This window comes from Aotus nancymaae, unplaced genomic scaffold (genome assembly GCF_030222135.1).
Source record: "Aotus nancymaae isolate 86718 unplaced genomic scaffold, 86718_ANA_hifiasm-v0.15.2.pri h1tg000077l, whole genome shotgun sequence".
In the NCBI taxonomy this organism is placed as follows: Eukaryota; Metazoa; Chordata; class Mammalia; order Primates; family Aotidae; genus Aotus; species Aotus nancymaae.
The window spans coordinates 13,733,998-13,753,112 of record NW_026988492.1 but is presented as its reverse complement, the minus strand read 5'-3'; the positions used below and the strand labels follow the sequence as shown (position 1 = coordinate 13,753,112).

The 19,115-nt window shown below is 39.1% G+C and overlaps 1 protein-coding gene and 1 long non-coding RNA gene across 3 annotated transcripts in view; both read right to left on the bottom strand.

Moving 5' to 3' along the window:
* The window catches only part of LOC105715702 (uncharacterized), a 54,054-nt gene extending 52,865 nt beyond the window's left edge, over positions 1-1,189 (bottom strand). The window contains exon 1 of the long non-coding RNA XR_001107104.2: positions 27-1,189. This is a non-coding gene — a long non-coding RNA (uncharacterized LOC105715702). The remainder of the gene's footprint in view (positions 1-26) is intronic.
* The window catches only part of NEBL (nebulette), a 371,607-nt gene that overhangs the window by 167,803 nt on the left and 184,689 nt on the right, over positions 1-19,115 (bottom strand). For both annotated transcript variants that reach the window (XM_021666840.2, XM_064368377.1), the window contains exon 4: positions 1,576-1,683. In XM_021666840.2, coding sequence (XP_021522515.1) covers positions 1,576-1,683 — 108 coding nt within the window. The remainder of the gene's footprint in view (positions 1-1,575; positions 1,684-19,115) is intronic.

The following is a 19,115-nucleotide window of genomic DNA, read 5'->3' as shown; positions in this document are numbered from 1 at the left end:
ATTTGAATAAAAATTAAAAGGCTTACCTTTGATCAGCTGCAATCCTTATGTTAGCTGTCAAATGGATGCCTTAAGTAGAAATGTTTAGTTCCTTTTGAAATAAAATTCTGTGATTGTTGAAGATGTGTGATATAACTGTTTTGGGCAGAATTATTTTTTAAAGAAACATTGTCCAAAAATAATCCAAAGAGAGAACTGTTATTAAATGTAACTGCCGGTGAAATAGATCTTTGATTTGCATTTTTGAAAACAAAAATAGGTTTTTGATTTAAGGAAAGAATAAACAGGAAGAAAAATAAGGATAGTGATCTTTAGTATTCATTACTGATGGCTTATTGGGATGGGGTAGAAAAACTAAGGAACAAATGTCATGAAATCTTAAAATTCAACTCTTCTTCTTCAAAGGAAAAGTTCCTACTAATATAAAATGTCCATTTAAAGAGAAAAACAAAATGTGTACCTTGCATCCTCCCACTTTCTAACAAATTTTTAACAGGAAATAATCCTGGTTTTGAACTTTTGACATATAAAAAGTTTTTTCTCAAATTACATAGAATTCTATCTGCAAGTTGTATATGTGAGTATGTGTATATATGTTTGTATATATATGTGTATGCACACATATATAATATATACACACGCATATATACATGTATACATACATCTCAATGATGACCAAATATCAGTGAGTTTAAAACCATCTGCTAATTAAATATGTCCTGGAAATTAAGGCTACATCCATTATAACACTTAGATATACACATTTTAGAGACTTTATAAGTGACGCACAAAATACAGTTCTCATGAAAAATGGTATGTGTGTTGCCTGTTTGCTCATACTTTTATGTTGCCCACACATTTGTTAATTTTCATTCATATTAACTCTTGGATATCTAATACTGAATTAATTTTTGTGAAAAAATACATCTTGACACACTTAATATTTTGGAAGAAACATAATCACAGGTGTGAATTACAAAAAGTAAGAAGAGTTGTTTATCAACCTTTAATAAGTACTGAGTTAATACCTCCTTAACATATTTTTAACTGCTAGTCTCCACTTTCTCTTTCGAGGAAACTATTACTAAACAAGGCACAGCTTCAAGTCCAAAGCAACTACATATATAAATGTTTATTTCAAAATAAGATGTAATATCTGATTTCAACAGATATCTAATTCAAAGTATGAAATCTTATAGACACACAGTCATCAAATAGATTTTTTTAAGATTCTTAATCTTATATGTATATTTATATGTTTATCCACAGCCAAAACTTAATTTTCAAGTTTCTTATTTTAATTATAAAAGGCCTATTTTGGAAAAATTTGAAAGCTCAAAAGCATTCAAAATGGAATAAGGAGATCTTATATTAGGTAACTAAGCACTGGGCCCTAGGTAACTGTGATAGAACCAGGGGGCAGGGTTTACCAGATGAAATTGGCATAGTCTACGCATGCACTGAGTACCGCTTGCACCCTACAGCAACACATACACTTCCAAGTCACCCAGCCTCCCTTTCTCATCCAGAAACGCACATCACGGCCATCATGCTATTGAATAAACAGGCACCTACGTTACTGATTTGTTCCTGAGTCCTCTTCAGTCTCTGTAGCTCAGGAGTGTCCGTGACGATGCTGAAGCCCCTCCCTTTGCTTTCTTCAAAATCTCTTTTGTACTTGACCTAACAAGAAGGGGGAAAAGAAAAGTGAACTGAGGGATCACAAATCCCACTCAGGATAGGCTGGGCCAACGAAGCTGCTGGAATTGGAAACAATGGCTAAAAACACAGGTCTCAGTGGAGGTGCAGTTAAGAACCAGCAGGAAACAGCCAGGCTACCTGGTTTGTGTCCCAGAAACTCCACTTACTATCTATCTGACCTCGGGCAAGTTCTTTAACCACCCTGTGCCTCAGTGGTGTCAACTGTGCAGTGGCAATAACAACAATGGCTACTGAGCAGGATGTAGGGATGGCATCAAGTTGTCCGATCCTGGCTGATAGAAACAAGCACTCCATGTAGCTATTATGATTATCACCATTAACAGCATTATCACTATACAAGGAAAGAAAATGTGGAAAAAGAAAGCTAAATCTTCTTCTCCCCTGCCCACCTGTCAGTGAAAGAGCCTCATTTTGAGTCTGAATTGCTCTATGGAGGAAGGAGACAAAGAATCGACAGCTAGCCCTGTCCAAGAAGTTTTCATTCGACTTCAGAAGGCAAACATATGGATACGATTACACAATGCTGTATTGCCAAATGGCAAGTATATAAATGCTTATGAAAATATTTATAAAATAGGCCACACCTAGAGATTTTAAAAAGCTGCTCACACATGCCCTTGGCATACTGTGTGCTGAAGTAGTGAAGATTTTTTTTCAGTATTTAAACATACTTCTTTTCTAATTACAACTCAATGGAGCTGAATTTTACTGCTTCCTCAGGGGCCTGGAACAGCTAACGCTTCATCTTACAGAATCCCATCTCCTGTTATTAGCATAATGACAATAACTGTCACACCAGTTGAAGATTCAGCTTGTTAATGACATCACTCTGACTGTTCTTGTTTAAAGCCTAAATATCAAGAAACATGGAAACATATTTTGATAACCCATAGAATCCCCATTTTGCATTCAAAATTACAAACCTCCAATTAACACTTAAATTGATGATTAAAATTAAGTAAGCTAATTTAGGGTCGCTTATTCAATATGATTCTGTTAGTGTAGTCTCCTGCAGAAGTTGAAAGAAGTTCGCTTTGTTGAACGTGGAATGGCTGTTTCTGTCGAGTCATGTCTGTATTTAAATACCCAATTCTACCAAGTATTATTATCCTCAAGGATACTGCAAGATTTTCTTTTACCAGACAAGCTTGAAAGAAAAAAAAAAAAACACATTAAAAAATCTAGATACTCTCATCACGTTGAGCTTAAGAATATCTAATTTCTCTCTCTGTACTTTTGATTTGTAAAAGCACTAAACCCCTTACTTTATTCCCTTAAGTAAAAGGTCAAATAAACTGCAATATTTTTCTTCCACATAAAATGCTGAGAGATTAGCCTTCTCACCCTCCATCTCCCAGCATGGGTAAAGATCCACATGCTGGCGCATTCTCGGTGTTTTATGCGTAACTAAGTAGGCAAGCTATTTAGCTTTGCTGGTAGTAAGCACTAGACGCTCAGAGTAGTAAAATAATAAAAGTTAAAAAGACAAGAAGGTTGGAATAGCAACAGGCATGAAGATAAAAAAGAAATGCCTGTGAGACAAGTTCTAACATTTCCAACAACAGTCTCAGGGAAGGCACAATCACATACTCATTTTGTTACTGGTTTGTATTTTTTTAATAGCAATTTCCAAAGACAGAGGTGAAAAGAAAAACCATTAAATTCTAGAATCAAAGGTAGTTTTGTTTTTTTTCATTTTTGTTTTGGTAGCGATAGGGTCTCACTATATTACCCAGGAGTAATATAACTCCTGGCCTGAAGTGGTCCTCCTGCCTCCGCCTCCCAAAGTGCTGGAATTGCCGACATCAGCCACCACCACACCCAGCCCAAGATCACAGGTTTTGAGCTGATTATCATTCAACAATCCTTTCTACATTCACAAGACACAAAAGAATCATCTGACTTTGGCTTGCCTGGTTGGGTGACTAGTTTTGAGAAGTGTATAATCACCTCTATAAATGGCTTGCAGAGTGTTGCAGGATTCCTATTTCTTCTGAATGGTGTGAAACACAGCCAAGCCTCTTACCCTCTCAGCACCAGTTCAAGCACCAGCCCACCAGTATTTCTTTACTACAGATAGGGAAACTCTGAGTCTCTTGTCAGCTCTCTCTTCCACACTCCCGCCCACTTTCATCCTATCTACTTAAGTCTAATTTTAAAAGCTGTATCAGATGGTTTGTCAGTCATGTGTAGTCTGATTCTGGGAGGCAAGTGGATATAAAAAGAAAACAGACGACAGAGGGAAGTAGGAGGATGCCTCTCTCCAATCTCATGTGGCCCTTTGCCCTCACATGACCTCGTTCAGCCAAAGAGGACACCACATCCACAGACCCGTGATTGATCTCGGGAGGGCCACATAATCTAGCAAGCATCCAGGAGTCTCAGCTCTGGGACTCTGGCAGGAACTCTTGGGAAAGGGGTTGCGTAGTTTATTTGTGCTGCTATAAAGGAATACCTGAGACTGGGTAATTTATAAGAAAAAGAGATTTATTTGGCTCATGGTTCTGTAGGCTATACAGGAAGCAAGGTGCCAGCATCTGTTTCTGCCTCAAGAAGCTTCCAACCATGATGGAAGGTGAAAGGGAACCAGCGTGTCACAGGGCAAGAAAGAGACTAAGGGCAGGGGGATGTGCCAGGCTCTTTAAACAACCAGCTCTCTCGTGAACTCACTGTCGTGGGGAGGGCACCAAGCCATTCCTGAGGGTTCCACCCTCGTGAGCCAAATACCTCCCACTAGGCTACACCCTCAACACTCAGGATCACATTTCAACATGAGATCTGAGGGGGGGACAAACATCCGAACCATATCGGGGTGCTCTGTTGTTATGGACTGGCTAGTTTAATTGGCTGTAAAAATGGAGTTGCTGACTACCATGTGGCCACCATCCAATAATAACGTCAACACAGAGGCAAGCAGAAGAGTAACTGAGATAGAGTCCCGACGTCACCATTTAAGCATCTGAATTTAACTCTTCCCAACTCCAGAAACACCAGCTTTGCCAAGTTATGCAAGCTAATCAACTCTCCCTTTTACAATCAAAAGAATTCTGATGAACACAACCAGGCTTTGTGTACATGTGTTGTACACACGTACAACAAGGCTCCCAGGAAATACAAATATGTAAATTTCTCCTCATTGACTTCTATGCCCTGATTTTTCCTATGTGTATTACAAGATGTAACAGTTTAGATAAACAGCAGATTCTATCATGGAAAGAGCACTGCTTTCATGGACAATCCTTTGCTCATTCAGTAAATCTTTACTGAGCACCTACTATGTGCCAAGAGCTGTTCCAGGTATAGAATAGTCAATGCAGCAAAGAAAAGTCAATATTCCTGCCCTCATGGGGCTTATGTTAATTACAATGCAAGAGTTGGAAAAGACACAAGACCTATGTAGGTCATAAATGGTATGTTAGTGGGAAGCACTAAGAAAGAAAAATAACTAGGCAAGGGGACAGAAGTGTGAGGCAGGCTGCCCTTCTAGACAGGGTGGTCAGGGAAGTCCCCAATAAGAAGGTAGGACTTCAGTAAGGCCTCGAAGAGGGAGGAAGAAAGCCACACAGACCTCTTCTGGGAGAGCTATGCAGGGAGAGGAAAAGACAGTGCAAATCCCTAAAGCCCTTTAGAAAGGTCAAGGAAGGCCGCTGTGTCTGGAGCAACCTTAGGGGGAGGGAAGAAGAAACGGACTGCAGAGAGTGGTCACGGGGCTTTGCATGCCCTGAGGATGTTGCCTTTTCTTCCATGTGAGGCATGGGGCCCATGGAGGTTTGTCAGTGGAACAGTGGCATGCCCTGACTTGTGTTTTAAAAGGCTTTCTCCAGCTGCTGTCCTGCAAACTCCTTGGAAGTGGGCAGGACAGAAGCTCAGGTAGGGGCAGGCAATGTTGGTCCCTCTCCCCAGTCAGCCACTGTCAGAGAACTGTCCCAGGACCACAGAAGAAAGCAAAAGTTCTTGGGCCCAGCCTCAGGTCCCTGGCCTCCCCAAAGGACCCCACCAGGCATGCTACACACTCTTATCAGAACGGGGCAGAAAGGACAAAGAAGAGAAAGGATAAGAATTAAGTCACCAACCTGAGCTCAGAAAGAGAATGTGCCATAACTTGGAAGTAACGCAGTCTTATCTCCCCAGTCTTATCCCTTCAAGACTGAATAAAGGCACTTTGAAAATGCACTCAAAGTCAAATGTGAGAAATTCACACAACAGGCAACTTGCTTTGCCATATTTGCCTTCAGAAGTAACTTAAAAATGTCTTATTTCAAATAATGAATATAATATGGACATTCTATGTAAATATGTATGTGTTGACATTCTATGTGTGTGTGTGCTCAAAAACATGATATGCATGTGTACATATATAACTTCTTGCAGCACAGATAAGAACGTTAAAGCAAGAATCAAGAAACCTGAATTTAAACCCCGATTCTTTTTTGTGATATTAATTTGCTCTATTTGTCTAACACTCCTGATCCTCAGTTAGAAAATAAAACAAGAAAATATGCAATATGCTACACATCAAATGAATGTTTTTAAGGTTAAAGTAAATAACAAGTGAAAATACCAAGCAAGGATATGACTCTTCAGCAAATACTAGTTTCATTCTTTTCACTGAAGTTTAAAAACCACCTTTGCTGCGAAAGTATGTACATTTCTGCCAAAGTGTGCGCCCTCAGTGATAGTTCGTGTCCGATGTCATCAGTAAGTAGCCCTCCCAAGTTCATGCATGGTGAAAGCCTGGACACCGGGGCGGTTCTGGCCCCACTTAAGGAAAAGGCTCACAGGGACTAAAAAGGAAGACTCTTAAAAAACAAAATAATGGGCCAAGTGGCCAATGGAATTATTTGCTAACGCTGAGAGAGAAGTTCTCTTCCCCAAATGCTGCAAGCAGCACAATTATTACTATTATAAAACATCAGCAAATGGAGAAAGTGGGATCCACTAAAGAGAAGGCCACTGTTAGGCAAAAAGCCATCGCTGATGGAGGAAGTAACTGGGATCTGAGACGGGTGAACTGTTGAATGACAAATGAAAAGGAGATTAAATAACACTTGGCAATGAAGTCAAAGATGGGCACATCCTACAGCTCACCAGCTCTATACCAGATCATGCTTCTCTCCAACGAGAGAGCATCTGGAGACCTGGGCCGACATGTTCCTAATAATACCGTTTCTATTTTCAAAGAAAAAAAAAAAGAAACAACCTAAATCTCCATCCACAGGAGAATGAATAATCCAATGTAATATTATCTAAGAGTTAAAATAAGTGAACCATGAATCCATGGGGATGAATCTCAGAAACATTATGTTGAGGGGAGGAAAAAGCAAGAAATGCAGACACAGGGCCGGCATGGTGGCTCATGCCTATAATCCCAGCACTTTGGGAGGCCGAGGTGGGTCACTTGAGGTCGGGAGTTCAAGACCAGCCTGACCAACACAGCAAAACCCCGTCTCTACTAAAAATATAAAAATTAGCTGGGTGTGGTGCTGCACACCTGTAGGCCCAGTTACTCAGGAAGCTAAGGCAGGAGAATCACTTGAACCTGGGAGGTGAAGTTGCAGTGAGCTGAGATCCAGCCTGGGTGACAGAGTGAGACTTACTCTTAAAAAAAAAAAAAAAAATGCATACCCCAGGTGGCAAATGTATGGTGGGAGGGGGCTTGATAACACAGCATTCAGGGGAGTGATGACAACATCTGCTCATGGAAAAATGTGCAGCTTCCGTGTTACTATTTCTTACGTTGGATGGTGAATTCACGTTATCTTTTTATCACCACCCTATAAAACGCGCATGTACACAATATGTACAATCTTTTGTATTGATCAGCTGTCTTACAATAAGAATATTTTCAAAGAAAGCAGGGACAGAGTTTTAAAAGTCTTGATGCAGAAGCTGAGGAATCCAGAGGTTAAACAAAAAACATGAGTGGGAGAATAGAAAATGATTATAACCAAGAATTCAGTTGATATTTTCAATCAGCCAAAGACGAGTTTTTCATAAACAGCAGGTGAGCTACTCAGTAAGTATTCGTCATTTGCAGAAAGTTAAATCAGCCACTCCGAGTATCTTTATCTTAGTGAGACTCCCTAATTATATCAGCAAACAACAGACTTGAAGCAAAAAGGTAGGAAATATTGAATTGAGAGTGTGTGAAAAGGTGATATAAAAAGGATTCCAAATACGGATTAAGTCCAGGCACAGCAGCTCATGCCTGCAATTACAGGACTTTGGGAGGCCGAGGCAGGAAGAGTGCTTGAAGCATGGTGTTTGAGGCTAGACTGGGCAACATAGCAAGGCCCCCTCTCTACCCTCGCCCAAAAAAAAAATTAAATCAGCCAGGCACGGTGGTGCATACTTGTAGTCCAAGCTACTGGGGAAGCTGACACAGGAGGAACGCCCAATCCCAGGAGTTAAAGGCTGCAGTGAGCTATGTTCACACCACTGCACTCAAGCCTGAGCAACAGAGCAAGACCCCATCTCTAAAATAATAAATACATAAACATGGAGGAGGAGGAATCACAGAAGCTCAAGGGGATGCATCACATGTATCACAACAGATGAGAGCAGTGAGAAGTATGGAGGGATGGAAGTATACGTAGAAGAGAAAACAGTATTTACTTTAACACAGCTTGTCAGAGCATGTTTAACAGAAGCCTAAAATCTCAGGCACATGTATTACTGATTCATGTTATTCTGCTCTTTATTTCATACATTTCTGATACAATGAAATCCATGACCAATTTCATTACCTTTTATGACATGATAGATACTCCACATTTCTTCAAACAGAGATTGTGAGGGTCGCAGTATTTTAAAACTACATGCAAAATTATTAATTTGATCTGCAAAATTTAGTGCTCAATTATGTATAGGTCTTGTATAGTTCATCATCTTGTATCTTTGTGTAGATTTTAAGGTACTGGAAAATGTAGACCATATGCTTCTTTCTCTCTCACTGCATTTTGCTTGGCGCTAAGCATAGATTAAAAGCTTAATAACCATTTCATGATTGATTACTATCTAGTTTTGTATGTTTAAGGTCTAAAATGCAGAAAATTGGTTAATCTCACAATGTTAGATGAGAATTAAACACTACAAAGGAAAATCTGATTAAGAGCTTTTTTTAAGGTGAAGTTAATTTTAGCAAATGTTAATTCAAAGAAATGAGCTCAAAAGTAAATTTGCTTTTTTATAAATTAATCTCATAATTTGTAAATCTATGGTTAATTAAATAAAATTATAATTATAATTACCTTTTTGAATATAATTAAAAACCATTAAAAATCATGTCCACAGAATTCTAAGCTTTAAATTAGGCTTCCACTGCATTCTCAGAGGTTCTTAGTGATATTTACTGTTTTGTCACTTTTCCATGTATATTCACAATCCAACTTTACCAGATTGGGGTTCTTCTACTTAAAAAAAAAAAAATGAAATCTATTTTTCGTATTCCAAACAAAAATGCTAAATTCATCAAAAAGCACTTTTTTTTTTTTTTGAGTCAGAGTCTCTCTCTGTTCCCCAGGCTGGAGTACAGTGGTGCAATCTCAGTTCACTGCAACCTCTGCCTCCTAGGTTCAAGCAATTCTTGTGCCTCAGCCTCCCAAGTAGCTGACATTACAGGCTCATACCACCACACTGGGCTAACTGTTAAATTTTTAGTAGAGACGGGTTTTGCATGTTGGCCAAGCTGGTCTCGAACTCCTGACCTCAAGTGATCCATCTGCCTTGGACTCCCAAAGTGCTGGGATTACAGGGGTGAGCCACTGTGCCTGGCCCCACAAAGCACATTTCAATTTCTCAATCAGTTAAGATAATGAAAAATTACTCTTAAGATACTCAAGTGTAGCTTAGTGGTTAAAATTGTAGACTTAGAAATTATACCAACTTGTTTTGGGCCCTGGTTCTACCGTACTAGCAGTGTGACCTTAGGCAAGTTACTTAGTGTCTCTGAGCTTCAGTTTCTTTAGATACAAAATATGCATAATTTTAGTACAATATTGATAGCACTTTTGTGAAAATTAAATAATACTAATGCCTAACATCTTATTAAGTGGCTCCTGTGTTCCAAGCATGGTACTGAGTGCTTTACACATTATGTGAACAGAGAAAGGATGTCAAGACCAGCGGGTGACCTGTAAGAAGTGCTCATCACTTCCTTACTGCACACACATGTTGACTCACTCATTCATCACAACTCAATGTCCTACCCCACGGCCAGGGACTATGAGCCATCTGCATTTAGGAGCTCCTCCAGTCCTTTTTGGATCAAAAAAGAATAGAAATAGGCTGGGTACAGTGGCTCACATGTATAATCCCAGCACTTTGGGAGGCCAAGGCAAGAGGATCACTTGAGGCCAGGAGTTCAAGACCAGCCTGGGCAACATGGTGAGATCTTGTCTCTACACCCATCCCCCAAAAATTAGCTGGGCATGGTGGCACATGCATGCGGTCCCACTCAAGAGCCTGAGGTGTGAGGATTGCTTGAGCCTGTGAGGTGAAGGCTGCAGTGAGTTGTGATCATGCCACTGTACTCAAGCCTGGGTGACAGAGCTAGACATTGTCTTAAAATTTTTTTAATAGGATATAAATAAATAAAGGCAATAACAATACAAGGTATATATATTATCTTCCGATAAATCTTAGCAGGTACGCAGATTAAGGTCCATTTACAGATGAAGGAAGTTTGAGGAAGTCGTGGAGCTGATAAAAGGGGGAGGACTCTCTGACATTCACTACCTAGCATCTCCCCAGACATTATCTTTCCATTCATCTGACAATGAAAAAATGCCAAAGTGAAAAATACCAAAGTGAACACAAGACATAAACAACATTCTGTGAATAAGCAGAAGTGAAAGTGGAACCAATTGATTATTTCTTAGTAGAAGATGCCAAAAGAATTGCATAACCTAAAATTAGTTAATTTATTATCTGTAATGGATCCTGTAGTGCTACAGAAGAGACAGAAATAATCACCCAAAGTTTAACACAACCTACATTTCAACAAAAGTGTGTCTTCAGGTCTTTCTGTTAAAGTCAAAAATTATTTAATTTTCTTTTAGGAAAGTTCAGATTGCCAAAATGGTAGCACTGATGAAAATACTGAATCAAGGCAAAAAATTATATCTATATTAATAGAGAAAATTGAGGCCTAAAATATATACACATAATCCATATTTTCACTAAGAATTTTACAAACAGCATTTAATAATCCAGACAACTGATAAATTTTGCTTCTGAACATATATTCTCTTAATCTTTTAGAGATAGTCTCATCTTTATAAAATTTTCAAATATTAATGGCCTAATTCACACATAGAATAGAGTATTATTGATATTATTTTGAACCAGCAGGTACCATACAAGGTTAAAATAAGGAGAGAGTAAGAAACCACAACAGGGAATGGTCCTATGTACCTATGCTGAATTATAAAGTATTAGGAAATAAGTAATTTCCAGTTAGAAAATAACTAATTAGGAAATGGGTCATTCAGAAAAGAAAAGCTACATTCCACCTAGCTTGAAGAAACAGGATAAACCAAGAATCAAGCAAATATAAACAAAGTGAACACAAAACAGTCATGAAAATGAAAATAACCTGTCCTAAATCTCAGTCTTGTCACAGCTGATGCAAGTGACAGATGATTCCTCAATGTTTCTAGATATGCAGATTGATAATGTCATTAAAATTGTTCCTAACATCCCTCCCACACCTGCAATGGCATTATTCACCAGGCAAACACCAACTGTTTTTCTATAATAAAACATACTTCTTTCACTCTACAAAACTGAAAAAAGAAAAAAAAACCTGTAAACAGCAAGAGAAAAGAAAGAATAGAAATTTAAAAATCAATGTAAATGCATTATATTTGGCGTGTACACAAATGACAAAAAAGCCATCATGACAGCAGGGATCTCAACAAGTCACTTTAATCAAAGCATGTCAAAGATTATTTCCTTAATGCAGAATTTCATTTAAAATATAAATCTCCTAGAAATTTTTACAGGTTATTTAAAAAAATCTATGTTACAACTAGAAATATAGCACTAATTCAGGTCTTCCATAAGAAAGAAACTATTAAAAATAAATATATTAGAAGTGTTGAAGAGTTACGTCAAGAATTATGGCTTCTTAGCTAACAGTAAGAGCTTCACGTTAATTACAGTGTCAGTTGTAAGAAATGCTGGAACGTTGCCTCCCTGCTATGTAATAGCAGCTATGATTTACTGAAGACCTACAAGGTATCAGACATTGTACTAGGCACTTGACAGACTATTCTGATTAATCTTCAAAATCACTCTGTAAAAAAGATATTTTACATTTTTTTTTTTTTTTTTTTTTTTAAGAGAGAGTATTGTGCTCTGTCGCCCATGATGGAGTGCAGTGGCATGATTATAGTTCATTTCAGCCTCCATCTCCTAAGCTCAGACAATCCTCCCACCTCGCCCATGGACTAGTTGAGAAGACTTTGGGCATGAGCTACCATGTCCAGCTAATTTTTTCTTTCAATTTTGTAGAGACAGGGATGTACTATATTTCTCAGGCTGGTCTCAAACTCCGGGCCTCAAGTCATCCTCCTGCATCTGCCTCCCAATGTGCTGTGATTACAGGCGTAAGCCATCACTCCCAGTCTACCATTTTTTACATATGAGAAATCTTTGGAAACCTATCATTTGATGTACCCAGATCCTCCCTTCTTTTAGTAATGGTCCTGAGCCTCTTTCTCTTCATGTAGGCTTTCTCAAGAGGTGCCATTTTTTAATTCGACCTCCTTCTTTAACCACCATGGATTGGCCTCATTTGGCCTAAGCCGGTTCAAGTCAAGAAGTTTGGAAGATTCAGGAATTGGAACCCAAAGTCCAGAGTGAATCTTTCTCTCTGGTGACTAAAACTCTAAGACATCAAACTTTGGAACTATCAACAGCCATGTTTACCATCACAGATACAGAGGAGCAGACACAGTTAATCTGCCAAAAGAGTGCTGGTCTGGTGGCATTTGAATCCTGATCTCCCACTGTTACTGACACCCAAGCAGGCACACTTCTGCCCTTGGATTTTGTACCCCAGTATCCTCAAAACAAATTCTCATTTTGTTTGAGTTAGTGAATGTTGGGTACTTTATCACTTGTGACCAAGAATTCTAAGTAATATGAGAAACTGAGGCTTAGTGGTTTAGTGGTCACAACCCGGGACTAGCATTGGCATCTGTGAATAGTAGAATCAGAATTCAAACCCAGATCTGCTGTTCCTAAAGTCTTTGCTCTTTTCCCTTTATCATGCTACAAGACAGCCATTCAAGCATTTCATGAATTTCAAAGATGATCACTTAGATCAAAATGTGATTTTTTTTTTTTCTTTGAGACAGGGTCTTACTCTGTCACCCAGGCTGAAGGGCCATGGTGCAGTCTCGGCTCACTACAGCCTCAACATCTTGGGCTCAAGCGATCCTCCCATCTCAGCCTTTGGAGTAGCTGGGACTATAGGAACGCATCACTATACTCAGCTAATTTGCATAATTTGTGTAAAGATGGGATTTTGCCATGTTGTTCAGGTTGGCCTCGAACTCCTGAGGGAGGCAAGCAATCCTTTTACCTCAACCTCACAAAGCATGTGCCCCTGAGCCCAGCCCTGAAATGTAATTTAAATTAAAATGTATCATTGCTATTTTTTAAAAGACTAGATTCTAAACAAGAATGTAAACAAAATAATTTTTAAATTGTTCTTATGTGTTACATTAGCAATATCAGACTTTTAATGCTTACATGCACTACCAATTAGATGCTCAGTAAGTGTGCATCAAACGAGTAAATAACTAAGATAATTACTTTAAAACAACTTGTAAAATAATTGCAATCTTACGGCACCAACTTAGAAAAGTGTGTAGGTTAATTCGATAGCTTGACTTTTTTTTAATTAATGTGGATTTTCAACAGGAAATAATAGATACAAAATAATTCAAGAAAATCCCAATCTTTGTTAACATTATACTTAGAAAAATTACTGCATGAGTTTGTGCTTTAGTTACCATATTATCTTGATTGTATTTCTATGAAGTTTCAAGTTTCATGATTCAGTGTAATTTCATGGTGTTACAGGTACAATTGTATTTGTCCCCTGCCGACTCCAAATGGTCCCCTCAGGCTGAAGACACTAACAGGCTCCAAGCAAGTCCATTTCTGGGTGAATTTCCCAAAATGACATAGGACCTTGCTTTTCCCTCTACAATATACCTCAAGAGCCCATCATATTGTTTGGACTCAAGAGTCCATCATAATGTGGAAATAAAGAACTGGATTTTATAATTACAAAGAGAAAGAAGAAAAAGAGTACTGGAAGTGGGAAAGGGGGGCCAGTTTGAGGCTGACATGGATAAGTGTTCTTACTTCTCTTAAGAAACTTAATTTTGGAATGTCGTTCTGCCTGGGCCCATGAATGGCTCACTTCTACATTTCATAGTTCATGAGAGTACAGCTATAAGAGAAACAGCAATAAGCTGGCATCGCCAATGAGCCAGGTGGTTCTACTGTTTGGAAACCATCTGGTCCGAGTTTTCTCTTTGTCAGCACCATCAATACATCAGTAGCAAGAGCTATTATATGGATTGTGTATGTTTCTTTTCTTTAAATAAACTCAAACAAAACTACCCTGGATATAAATTTGTTATTTCTTTGAATTGTGCTTTCAGAGTATAATGAAACCCATGTCAAGATGAGTTACACTTGAATACCTACAGTCATTACATAACTTCACAAAACGAAGTGGCAAAAGACTGGAAGCCTGCCTCCAACTCCAGCATCCTTTGGTCATGTTAACCATTTGTGACATAACTACCACCTAACCTAGCACCAGCAAAATGAGGAATTTTCTGCTGAGGTAGCTGCCAAAGGAAATCTTCCTATATGTCAATATAGACATATATGTGGGCTGTAAAGAGATTTAAATAGAGGTGTTATTTAATCAGTCAAAAAAATAAAAACAAAAAGAATAGACTCTGAGAAACTTAAACCTAATTAATCAGAGGCTCTACTGACCCCATCCAGTGGACAATATGACAAGCCAAGGAGCAATACTCATCAAATCACTGTCTGTATTGTGAAACATACAACAAAAATGTGCTTCAAAGTTTGGAGATTTCAGCCAGGCACAGTGGCTCACACCTGTAATCCCAGCACTTTGGGAGAGCAAGGCAGGCAAATCACTTGAGGTCAGGAGTTCAAGACCAGCCTGGCCAATATGGTGAAACCACATCTCTACTAAAAATACAGAAAAAATAAGTCAAGCTTGGCGGCGGGTGCCTGTAATCCCAGCTACTTGGGAGGCTGAGGCAGGAGAATGTTTGAACCTGGGAGGCAGAGGTTGCAGTAAGCCGAGAATGCACCACTGCACTCCAGCCTGAGCAGGAAAAAAAAAAAAAAGTTTGGGGATTTCTCAAAGAACTAAAAATAGAATTACCATTCGATCCAACAATCCCATACTAGGTACATACCCAAAGGAACACAAATCGTTCCACTGAAAAGACACCTGCACTTGTACGTTTATCACAGCACTCTTCATAATTACAGACATGGAATCAACCCAGGGGTCCATCAATGGTGGACTGAATAAAGAAAAGGTGCTACATGTACATTATGGACTACTATGCAGCCATAAAAAATAAGATCATGCGCTTTGCAGCCACATGGATGGAACTAGAGGCCATTATCCTAAGCAAACTAATGCAGAAACAGAAAACCAAATATGACATGTTCTCACTTATAAATAGGAGCTAAACGCTGAGTACACATGGACACAAGATTGGAAAAATAGACACTGGGGACTTCAAAAGGGAGGAGGAAGGGAGGCAGGCAAGGGTTGAAAAACTACCTGTCAGATACCATGCTCACTACTCAGGTGACAGGATCATTAGATCACAAACCTCAGTATCACACAATATACCCGTGTAAGAAATCTGCACACGTACTCCTGAATCTAAATTTAAAAAATAAAAAAAAAAAGTGCTTCAGGTCCTTACCTGCACCTAAACAAAGGAACACAGCCAACCGAAGACACTAGGCTTTCTGTAATACACATACGTGAAAAGACACTGGCATTAACAAACCTTGTCTTTTAAGACCTTAATCTCAGTTTCCAAGTTTCCAGTCCAGGTGTTTTTATCAGAACACCCAAAGTCAAATCTCCCTAAATGCCAGTATCTACCCTCCAAAGGCTGACCTCCATTTCACTGCCCTTTAGATAGAAGCCGGAAGTCACCATGTCACATCCACTTAAGAAGGGACAAATTAAAGAGGTTAAAGTATTGACCTAAAGTTAAAAGAGAAAGAAAGTGAGGCTGTAAGGGATTTTGCTTTCTTCTAGTGGCAGGTCATCTTCGTTCCCCACTTCTTAACCAATGTTTGACTTGTCAAAATTGCTTTGCTTCATCTGCACCTGACATCTAAATCATCTGACAGGCACATAAACTTATCAAATTTCTAGTTATAGTACAAATAGAGGTAACACACCATATCCACTGAAATTGATAATGGCTCAAAGAGCTGAAAAGCTGGGCTTGCAAGATGAGGAAGAGGCACTACAGACAGGCGAGCTGACCTGTGAGTCCACAGGAAGAGGAAGAGGAGGAGGAGGAGGAGGAGGAGGAGGCCAGATGAAAGGCTAATTCCACGAAATCCAATTGGTACTCAAATCCTTCTGCCAGAGATTGAATCAATCAAAAGGCCCCCGCACTGGGGTGAAAAAAAAAAAACTATAAAATCAGTGGTGTTAGCTTGTTCCAACTAGCATTTAAACTTAAAAGGCAAATGTAACAAAAGCATCAGAATGATACCTTTGAAAGTTGTCTGCCAACCATGGTTTGCCCTAATACGCTGCCAGGTTATGAAGAAGTGCCACTTCCTAATTCAGTTGTGCAACACAAGGAATACTAAATACAGCCCTGGTTTTATCTGTAGCTCAAGCCTACTCTCCCTGCTCATCGCTAGGATTTGCTTAGGAACAAACAGGGAAAATAGGGTCTGCCACGAAAAGAATATTATATTTTGGGGGAATATATCACATTGAAAATTAATCTTAAAATGTGGTATGAAACACACATCCTTTTAAAAATTTTGTTTGTTTGTTTAAATTCTCTGGGCTCCTAACACTTCAGGAAAGACTGCAGAAGAAAATAAATACATATGAAAAACACATTTAGCCAGCTAGGCAATCCCCCAGCTAAAAGACCTGAAATTAGATTCAAGTTTATCCGACCATAAATATCCCATCTTCCCCAACACTTCCCTGGTTTGAGACCTTTTATCCCAATCTCAGGAAGGGCTCCTCTAAGACTGAATTCTCTAATCAGAACACCAAATCTTTTTAGTTTTCTAAATGAAGACAGATCAATAATATCCCAAAGAATAGACAGTTTATTTAAATAATATACAAGGCCACTTGATCTGTGAGTCTATTCTATTTATGACATTTCTCAGTAAAATTCACAAGAAAAGGTAACCAAACAAATAAGGAGATATTTAATGATATCAAAAGTTTGGAAAGGTCTGGGTACAGTGACTCAAATCTGTAATTCCAGTTGCTCTGAGAGGCCAAGGTGGAAGGATTGGTTGAGGCCAGGAGCTCAAGACCAGCCTTGGCAACATGGCAAGACCTCATCTCTATTAAAAATCAAAAAAATCAGCTGGGCATAGTAGTGCATGCCTGTGGTCCCAGCTACTGGGGAGGCTGAGGTGAATAGCTTGTGCCAGGAGTTTGAGGCTGCAGTGAGCCATGACTGTGCCACTGCACTCCAGTCTGGAAGCCGGAGAGAAACCCTGTCTCAAAAAAAAAAAAGTTTGGAAAGGTGTGGAACATTCAGTAATTAAAACAATAGCTGCTAAAAATAAAATTTGCAGCCACTCAGCAGAGCAAAATGGGTACCACATCTCCATATCTACCCCTAGAAACCCTCCTAATGCATATAAGGATAAAGAACATAGTGAAATCGGCAATCCAAATGTCTCAATACACAGATAAGCTGGTATACAGTCATATTACAGCATCTTAGGCATCAGTTAAAATTAAGTAAATAAGTAACAATTAAATCAATTCTATTTACCTAGCTTCATCACCATAACTCTCCAAAAATTATTAGATGAAAAAAAGCAAGTTTGAGGATGAAACAGAGTATGAAACCTTTTATTAAAATAATACATGTAGGACCGGGCCCAGTGGCTCACGCCTGTTATCCCAACGCTTTGTGAGACTGAGGTGGGAGGACTGCTTGAGGTCAGGTGTTAGAGACCAGTCTGGGCAACAGAGCAAGACCTTGTCTCTATAATAATAGTAATACACATATAAGATTATGTTTTCTATGAGTATTTATTTAGGTATATAAATGCAAAAAAAGAAAAACATGGAAGGATGTACACCAAAATGCCAAATGGTAGGAATGGTCCTTTGAGAGTATGGAAGAGAAGAGGGAAAGGGTGGTCGAGAGAGCCCAGGTGGTCATTAGCCTTGTCTACGATATGTTTATTTCTTACAAGTAATGTATTTATGTTTTACTCATATAATTTTCAGAAGAGATCTAACATTATTACTTCAAGAAAACAAGCTATATTATTTTAGATCTCTGAACATACATGGTAAAATTGCATCATAAAATGCTTAACTCATAGATTCTGTTTATTCTGATTAACTGAATCAAGGTAAACAGTAATATAGACATACGTAATGTTTTGTTTTGTTGAGATGTAGTTTCGTTCTTGTTGCCCAGTCTGGAGTGCAATGGCTCGATCTCGGTTCACCACAACCTTCGCCTCCCAGGTTCAAGCAATTCTTCTGCCCCAGCCTCCCGAGTAGCTGAGACTACAGGCATGTGTCACCATACCCAGCTAATTTTTGTATTTTAGTAGAGATGGGGTTTCTCCATGTTGGTCAGGCTTGTCTTGAACTCCTGACCCCAGGTGATCCGCCAGCCTCGGCCTCCCAAAGTGCTGGGATTACCAGTATGAGCCCTGCACCCGGCTGACATACATTATGTCTTAAGCAAACATAATATAACCCAGTTATTTATTTGTTTGTTCGTTTGTTTAGTAGACAGGGTCTCACTCTGTCACCCAGGCTGGAGTACAGTGATGCAATCATGGCTCACTGAAACCTCAAACTCTTATGGTCAAGCATTCCTCCCACCTCAGCCTCCTGAGTAGCTGGCATTGCAAGCCCATGCCACCATGCTCATCTAATTTTTTAACAAAATTTTTGTATAGGCGGGGGTCTCACTATGTTGCCTGGGCTGGTCTCGAACTCCTGGCCTCAATCAATCCTCCTGCCTCGGTCTCCCAAATCACTGAGATTATAGATGTTAACCACCACATCAGGCCATGGTTAATTTAAAATTTTAAAATGTGAATATATTCTT